This window comes from Lactuca saligna, chromosome 9 (genome assembly GCF_052625555.1).
Source record: "Lactuca saligna cultivar CGN05327 chromosome 9, ASM5262555v1, whole genome shotgun sequence".
Lineage (NCBI taxonomy): Eukaryota > Viridiplantae > Streptophyta > Magnoliopsida > Asterales > Asteraceae > Lactuca > Lactuca saligna.
In genome coordinates this window covers 137,434,203-137,441,865 of record NC_136425.1, presented here as the reverse complement: position 1 = coordinate 137,441,865, position 7,663 = coordinate 137,434,203, and the positions used below count along the sequence as shown (strand labels likewise).

The window sequence follows — 7,663 nt, the reverse complement described above, 5'->3', positions numbered from 1 at the left end:
ACAATATATTGTGTAATCATAATGTGGTGTTATCAGTTGGTGTTCAAATTTAATGAAAATGTGGTATATGGCATACAAACAATTAAACCATTCAATATACCATATGCAACATATGCAATATACCATTCAATACTAGCATATGCAACATATGCAATATACCATTCAATACTATGCAATATACCATTCAATGTTATCAGTTGGTATGTGTATATTGTAATGGCAACATATGCAATATACCATTCAATACTAGCATCCAATATAACAATTAAAAAGGACAAAAACTCTAAAATATCCAAGATAACCATTGACCATTAACATAAAGGGACATCCAAAATAACAACATAGTCTTGTGGCATACAAACAGTTATCCTACACAGCAACAAAGTATCAAAATACAACACATAACAACAAAGTATCAAAATACAACACTACAAATTCTCAAAGCATGGGGCTTTTTCCTTTGTTCCCAACTCCATTTTGTACACCACCACTGCTACCTGCTGCACCTTCTCCTGTTGTATTCCCTGCTGCACCTTCTCCTGTTCCATTCCCAGTATGTGATTGTCCCTTGCAGGTCCTTCCATTATGGCCCACATTTCCACATTTTGTGCATGTTACAGATTTCCATTTTGTGGACACTCCATCATCTTCTGTTGCAGATCTTCTTCTCTTTTTTTTTGGTCTGCCAATAGGGACACGATACTTTGGTGGTATCAACTTGGTAGGACATGTGCTTTTTTCCCACAATAACCTCCCATTAATAGGTTCAACTTTGAAGACATACATTTCTTTCCATGTCTTGAGCCAATAAGTTGGGTGTACCCATGTCTCAGGTATTCCAACATTTTCATTGTTGAGCCTCATATCCCATATAGCTGCTATACTATGTTTGCAGGGTATGCCTGTCAGTTCCCACCTATTACATGAACAAGTTTGTTGGTCCATATTAACCACATACTGATTAGTACCTTCACTTGTAACCTGGTACTTCCCATTGCCACAGAACACTGCCCTACACTGTGATGCCCTTTCTTTAATTTTTTCAAGGGTCTTAGTGGCTGTAGGAGTTAATGGGCCATTAGCTTTATCAATTTCTTTTTGAACCATGACAATTTTCCTCATGATATACTCCCTAATAAACTCCAAGCAACTGATAATTGGCTTATCACGACCCTTCACTATCTTGCTATTCAAACTCTCACACATATTATTCAACACAGCATCACAATGTGCCCTCCCTAATAAAACACAACTGTATTAGATTATTTTTAAAAATTATACACTTATAAACATAATATTATATACCTGAGAAGTGGGATCTGGACCAGTGCTTAGGTGGAATAGAATTAAGCCAGTCATATGCTTCACTGTTAAGTTTCTTTAATTCTTCCATGGCACTGTTGAATTGTGGTATGGTGGTACATGTTGCACATTTCCAAAGACAATCCTTGAATTCCTTGCCCCTCCATTTACGTTTCATGTTCTCATGAAGATGCCTTAGGCAATATCTATGCTCTGCTGCTGGGAAAAGTTTCTCAAGTGCAGGCAATAACCCCTAAATCATCAAAAGAGTGAGGTTGCTTATTGAATTGTAAAACATGCATGTGAAAATGAATGGAGAAATTTATTTACCTTCTGTCTATCTGATATGAAAGTGAAGTTGGAGTTTGCATACAAACCAAGATCATCTCCTAAGTTAGTTAAAAACCAGGTCTATGAATTAAAGTTCTCTGCTTCAACAACTGCATATGCCAAAGGGTATGTGCAATTGTTCCCATCTAAACCCTGAATTATCATGTCAAACACAGTAATAAGCAAACAATTAACTATGGTCAAACATTAATCAAATACTAAAATATGATTATGCACATACCACTGCTGTCAGGATCATACCATGGTATGGACCCTTCATGAATGCACCATCAAGCCCTAGTAAATCTCTTTTCCCTGCTGCAAATCCACTTTTCAGTGGACCAAGACAAATGTATACTCGTTCAAATACCCTGGTCTCAGATGCATAACATGGTTCACTTTGCACTTGAAGTTTGACTGTGGTGTTTGGATTTCTACTCTGCACCTCCTGTAAGTAGTCTCTTAGACATGAGTACTGAGCAGCAAAATCTCCCCTAATTGATTCCAGGGCTTTCGTTTTCGCCCTATGAACTTTCATGTCTGACAATCCAAGTTGGTATTTCTTCTCAAGCATCTCACGTAATGCTCTAAGTGGTATTTCTGGGTTTGCCTCCACTGTGTCAACAATCTGTTCAGAGAGAAACTTGTAGTTACATGCCCTAATTTTCCTTGTTTGAAGGCACGTATGTTGCTTTTCATAGGTCTTAACAGTCCAGTTAATGTCTTTTTTCCACTTACTCACTAGTAGGACCCATGGGCATTTATGAACAGAACCATCTTTCACTTTCTTTTTCTTTTGACTTGGTCCCACTTTGTCATTACTTTTGCTGGTCCCACCTGTTTCTAATATCCCAAGGTTTGGTATTGTCCCTTTGCAAACCACTCTAATCCTATTTTTGTCATTCTTGACGAAGTCTAACTCCCTTCTACTCTGTATGGAATGAAGATAAATTTGTTGCTTAACTTCCTTGGCTGTGCTAAAAGTCTGGTGGATGTAAAATGGATCTTTGATAGCAGCTGCTTCATTCTTATGTGCTCTTCGTAAATCTCTTATCTTCTTCCTTTTTTTACTAGCTTCACCCTCATCTGATGAAGATGCAGATACAAATTCTTCAGTGTTTATAACCTCTAATTCTTCATCACCTTCTACTGCTTCATCTTGATCATCAGGAAAACTTCCAACCCACTCCACCTCTTTGTCAATGTTGAGGTGAAAGTTCTTCATATCAACCTCTGGATCATCTAACAAATTATCTTCATCAACTATGTAATCGCTATCTTGACTGTATTCACTATCTTCAGTGTCATCACTATCATGACTGTCTTTACTAGCTTGACTGTCTTCACCTGCTTTTTCACTATTTGGTTCATCTTGTTCCATAGGAGTCCCACACCATTCAAATGTATCATCCCAACCATCAACATTAGGACATGTGCTTCCTATCATTGGTTCAGTCAAAGGGCTTTCAATTCTTGGTATATAGGCAGGGGTTGACTCAACTGTTTCACTCAATGTAACAAGGGGTTGTTCCAAGGTTGTTTCAAGTAATGTACTAGGGGGTTCGTCCATAGTTTCTACATTCTCAAAAACAGGGGCTTCTTCACTAGGACAATCCCCTGAATTTGACCATGTCAATAACAAGCTTTTACGACAAAGGGACTCAGGAATTTCGTGTATCTTTATCTTTGCAGGGTTTGGGGACATTTGATACGTATGGAGCTTGGTTTCCCAAAACTCTGTATACACTTCTATCACCTTGTGTTCATACACGTATGACCTAAAGTGGTTTATATCTTCGTCACAACCCAAAGCATATAACCCAAAATCTAAATCCCAGGTTGGTCGTTTGAAATGATAATAAATACTTTTACCTGGTTCCACACAACCAAGCAATTCCATTATCTCGTCCATATCATGCACCGAGAACAAGTCACTATCAATGCCATCAATATATTTCATCTTCCCCTTTATGTATTTGCGGCCTGGAAACTTCGTAAAAACTCCACCATAGTTCAATCGTATCGAGAACATACATGGATTGTCAGCTGCGAACCCAAAAAAAAATTACGTTTTAGGAACGTATAATGGATGATCAACTGAAAATGTAGAAAATTTTACCGTATGAGCTTTGGAGATCGTATTCCTCCCATTCTTGCCTAATCCTCCAGTTCACCATCGTAGAAAACTAGGGTTTTCTCGTGCAATGCTAAGGGTCGACGGAGGATGAAATCAGAAATGATCGGTTATCGAAGTCGCGCCATACTGGTTCATGTATACAAACCCTGAAAAGACGAAAATGCCCCTGCGTGCAAGGCACGTGGGTGGCTTAAACGGAAGGAGTTAACAGTTAACGTGCATAGGGACTAACCATGCAAGATAAATAACAACGAGGGACTGCACGAGTTAAATTTTGGAAATAGGGACTAAACATGCTTTCTGGCATGTGCACGAGGGACCAACGGTGTAATTTACCCATTTTGTTATGAACTTGATCTATGTCTTACCTAAAAAGACTATTGTGCCATTATTAATTTTTTATAATTAATTGTCTTGTTTATGTACTTATGCTTTATATGTTTAAGAAAAATTCGTAGACCCCATATATCTAGATCTCCTCACCATCCCAACTTTCATCATTCTCAACTTCTATTTATTTTTCATTTTTAGTGATATCGACGTCTTCATCATCACTTCTTTTTTCGGTCCTTCAACTCCGTCGAATCAACACTACAACCCACTAAAGATGAGGAGACAATAGGTTATGGTGTTGGTTCGCCAGAGTTGAAGTACCAAAAAAAAAGGACGGTGAAAACGTCGATGTTACTAAAGATGAAAAAATTGAAGATGGGGAGGATCAGAGATGAGACGGTGAATGGTAAGACTTAAATTAAATTTCTCAAATATGGTTTCAGGTTTACGGTGATGAGATACATATATATGGGGTATATTAATTTTTTTATAAAAAATAAATACATAAATAAGAAAATTAATTAAAAAAATTAATAAGGGAAAAATAGTATTTTTAGATAAGACAGATATCAAACGCGTAACAAAAATAAACAGTAGGGATTATCCGAGTTAAAAAAAATAAATTAATTAAAAATAAACAATAGGAATCATCCGAGGAGATACAAATATGTATGATCTATTAATTTTTTTAAATATGTAAAAAATAAATACATAGATAAGAAAATTAGTTAAAAAAATTAATTAATAACGGCACAATAGTATTTTTAGGTGAGATGGGGATCAAACGCGCAACAAAAATAAACAGTAGAGATCATTTAAGTTAAAAAAATAAGTTAGCGACCAAAACCACAAATTCCCTCAAACCACAGGGACCATTCATGTAATTTAATTTTTAATTTTCGTTTTGTTTATATTTGGGTAACTATTTTTTTTATACACATCTAGGTAACAAACTTGTTGAAAACATTCATATCTAGGATTTAACCTGCTATAGCAGGTCATAATGATCATATGTAAACACTTCCAAAAAGTTTGTTACCTAGATATGTACAAAAAAAAAAGATAGTTACCCAGATGTGAACATACCGAAAAGTTTATTACCTTGATAAGTTATATTCTATTTTTTTGGGTATACTAGTTTATACCCAATTTAAAAATATATTTTTTTATAAGTAATAAAGATTATGTATCCACGTGGTAACACTCATAACACGTTACCACATACGGCATTTTTAATGCCGCATAAGCTTAGCATGTCTAGTAGACAAAAAATATATGGAGTAGAAGTGTGATAACATAATAAGTTTAATTTTGGAATAAAAAAAGTAAAATATATAAAAAAAAAATACAAATCAACAAATCACAACACTCCTTTATATTTTTTTGGGATAATGACTTGAAAGGGTAACGAACTTTCGACTTTTGTCACATTTGGTTACTAAACTTTTTTTCGTTATCTATTTGCCATTGAACTATTGAAACTGTTCACATTTTACCCTTATGACCGGCTGTTACCGGTCATAAGGGTAAAATGTGAACAGTTTCAATAGTTTACTGGCAAATAGATAATGAAAAAAAGTTTAGTGACTAAATGTGAACAAAATCGAAAGTTCGTTTCACTCTAAAAACTTCAATGACTAAATGTGAACAAACTTCCTATTGTATTATGTTTTAGCAAAATTATTTATTTTTGTTTAATTGTAGCAATATTTGTTGATGAAAAAATCTATGAAATAAAAAAACAAAATGTAACATCTGGATTTCCAGGTATCATCATTTAAGTATTTTTCTTTTGAGTTAAGAAGAGAGACTCGACGAGTTGACGCCTCAACTCGTCGAGTAAGGTCACGACTGATGACTCGGATTAATGAATGGACTCGACGAGTCAGTGAGGCGACTCGACGAGTCCGCGCTGTTGGCACAAACCCTAAATCTTTGGGCTCGAGCCATATTTAAAGGCACTTTCGGCCTTCAATTGCGACTACCTTTCCCATAAGTGAGAACCCTAGCGAGCTTGAGTGTGTAGAGTGAGAGGAAGAGCTATCTTGAGCTTTTTGGTGTGATAGATCTGGACTCTTCTAGGTTCAGAGAGCCGAGAATATGAAGCTTTAGTAGAGTAAACCTTGGGCTTCAAAGTTAGGAAGCATTTATGGTATATATAGTTACTTTCATTTTACACATAGATATGAAGTATTTTATATAAATTACGTACTATGTGTGCATATTATTTGAATACTTGTTGTCTATGCTAGATGAATAATTTTATACATGTTTTAAAAGATTTAAACGGTATATTTATTTTATATCTACAAATATGTTGCGGATGAAACATGGGTAGATGAAATAGTTGGTGTGTGATGAAATAAAATGATGAGAGATAGGTGATGATAGAAAGGTGGTGATAATTAGGTAAATAGATGATGATGAATATGTGATGTAGGATGAAAGGAGATACCATAACCTTAACCAGCAATGTGGCGATGTAGTCATCTACCATAGTATAGATGGCGACCACGGACTATTGTAGACAACCCAGTGGAAACACCAGCAGGCCCATAACCTGTAGGTGATGAATTACGAGTTCAGGCGATGTTGTAACTATGTATTCATGTGATAATACTCTAACCCCTTACTATGAATTATGAGTTCAGACGATGTTGTAACTACATATTCATGGGATGTCACAAATTTCGCATGCCAAACCAATGGTCATAATTCACATCAATGAGAATGGTTCATTTTTTTGTAAAACCAAAATCAGATTGGAAATTTTGATTTTTTAGTTTGGAAAATGTCAAACCATTGGATTTTTATTTCGGTTTTGGTTTTTTGTTTTTTTTAAATATATTTTCAGGGTTTTGTTTTGTTTTGTTTTTTTTTTTAATTTCATAGATTTCTTCATCAACAAATGTTGCTACAATTTAACAAAAATAAATAACTTGCTAAAACATAATACAAGAGGAGGCTTGTTCACATTTAGTCATTGAACTTTTTAGAGGGAAACGAACTTTTGATTTTGTTCATATTTAGTCACTAAACTTTTTTTCGTTATCTATTTGTCATTGAACTATTGAAACTGTTCACATTTTACCCTTATGACCGGCAACAGCCGGTCATAAGGGTAAAATGTGAACAGTTTCAATAGTTCAATGACAAATAGATAACGAAAAAAAGTTTAGTGACTAAATGTGACAAAATTCGAAAGTTAGTTACCCTTTCAAGTCATTATCCCTATTTTTTTTCTATTCTCTTCTCTCACTACACATATACCAACTCCTTCTTAACATCTTCCTTAGCATAAAATAGTAAGTGATTTTTCTACTCTCTTCTCTCACTACACATATACCAATTCCTTCTTAACACCTTCCTTAGCATAAAATAGTAAGTGATGTAACATCCTTAGCACCTCACCTCTAACTCCCTATAATATAAGAATATCTCCTGTAAAAGGAGTTCCATTCAAAACCTAATTATTTGTAAAGCTTTTCTTATGTTAAGAAAACTTTATTTATATATATATATATATATATATATATATATATATATATATATATATATATA

At 34.8% G+C, this 7,663-nt stretch overlaps 2 protein-coding genes across 2 annotated transcripts; both read right to left on the bottom strand.

Annotated features, from left to right (window-relative positions):
- Positions 1 to 289: 289 nt before the first annotated feature.
- On the bottom strand, positions 290 to 1,696 carry LOC145017908 (uncharacterized). The gene is made up of 3 exons (XM_078975859.1): positions 1,633 to 1,696; positions 1,306 to 1,555; positions 290 to 1,238 (listed from the first exon to the last, which is right to left on the bottom strand). The coding sequence occupies exons 2-3, from the start codon at positions 1,478 to 1,480 to the stop codon at positions 439 to 441; spliced, it is 975 nt and encodes a 324-aa protein (XP_078831985.1). The 5' UTR covers positions 1,481 to 1,555; positions 1,633 to 1,696; the 3' UTR covers positions 290 to 438.
- Positions 1,697 to 1,713: 17 nt separating this feature from the next.
- Positions 1,714 to 4,100, bottom strand: LOC145016741 (uncharacterized). Its single transcript, XM_078974970.1, has 3 exons — positions 3,752 to 4,100; positions 1,874 to 3,678; positions 1,714 to 1,785 (listed from the first exon to the last, which is right to left on the bottom strand). Exons 1-3 carry the CDS (start codon positions 3,807 to 3,809, stop codon positions 1,714 to 1,716), a joined length of 1,935 nt encoding a protein of 644 aa, XP_078831096.1. The 5' UTR covers positions 3,810 to 4,100.
- Between the last annotated feature and the right edge of the window lie 3,563 nt (positions 4,101 to 7,663).

Excerpts from the sequence above, each read along its gene's own strand:
- LOC145017908 (XM_078975859.1), bottom strand. The coding sequence starts at position 1,480 with ATGAAACGTAAATGGAGGGGCAAGGAATTCAAGGATTGTCTTTGGAAA. Across the intron at positions 1,239-1,305 it reads GTCCAGATCCCACTTCTCAG|GGAGGGCACATTGTGATGCT; the intron begins GTATATAATATT and ends GTGTTTTATTAG.
- LOC145016741 (XM_078974970.1), bottom strand. The coding sequence starts at position 3,809 with ATGGTGAACTGGAGGATTAGGCAAGAATGGGAGGAATACGATCTCCAA. Across the intron at positions 3,679-3,751 it reads CGATCTCCAAAGCTCATACG|CTGACAATCCATGTATGTTC; the intron begins GTAAAATTTTCT and ends TTGGGTTCGCAG. Across the intron at positions 1,786-1,873 it reads GTATGATCCTGACAGCAGTG|GGTTTAGATGGGAACAATTG; the intron begins GTATGTGCATAA and ends ATGATAATTCAG.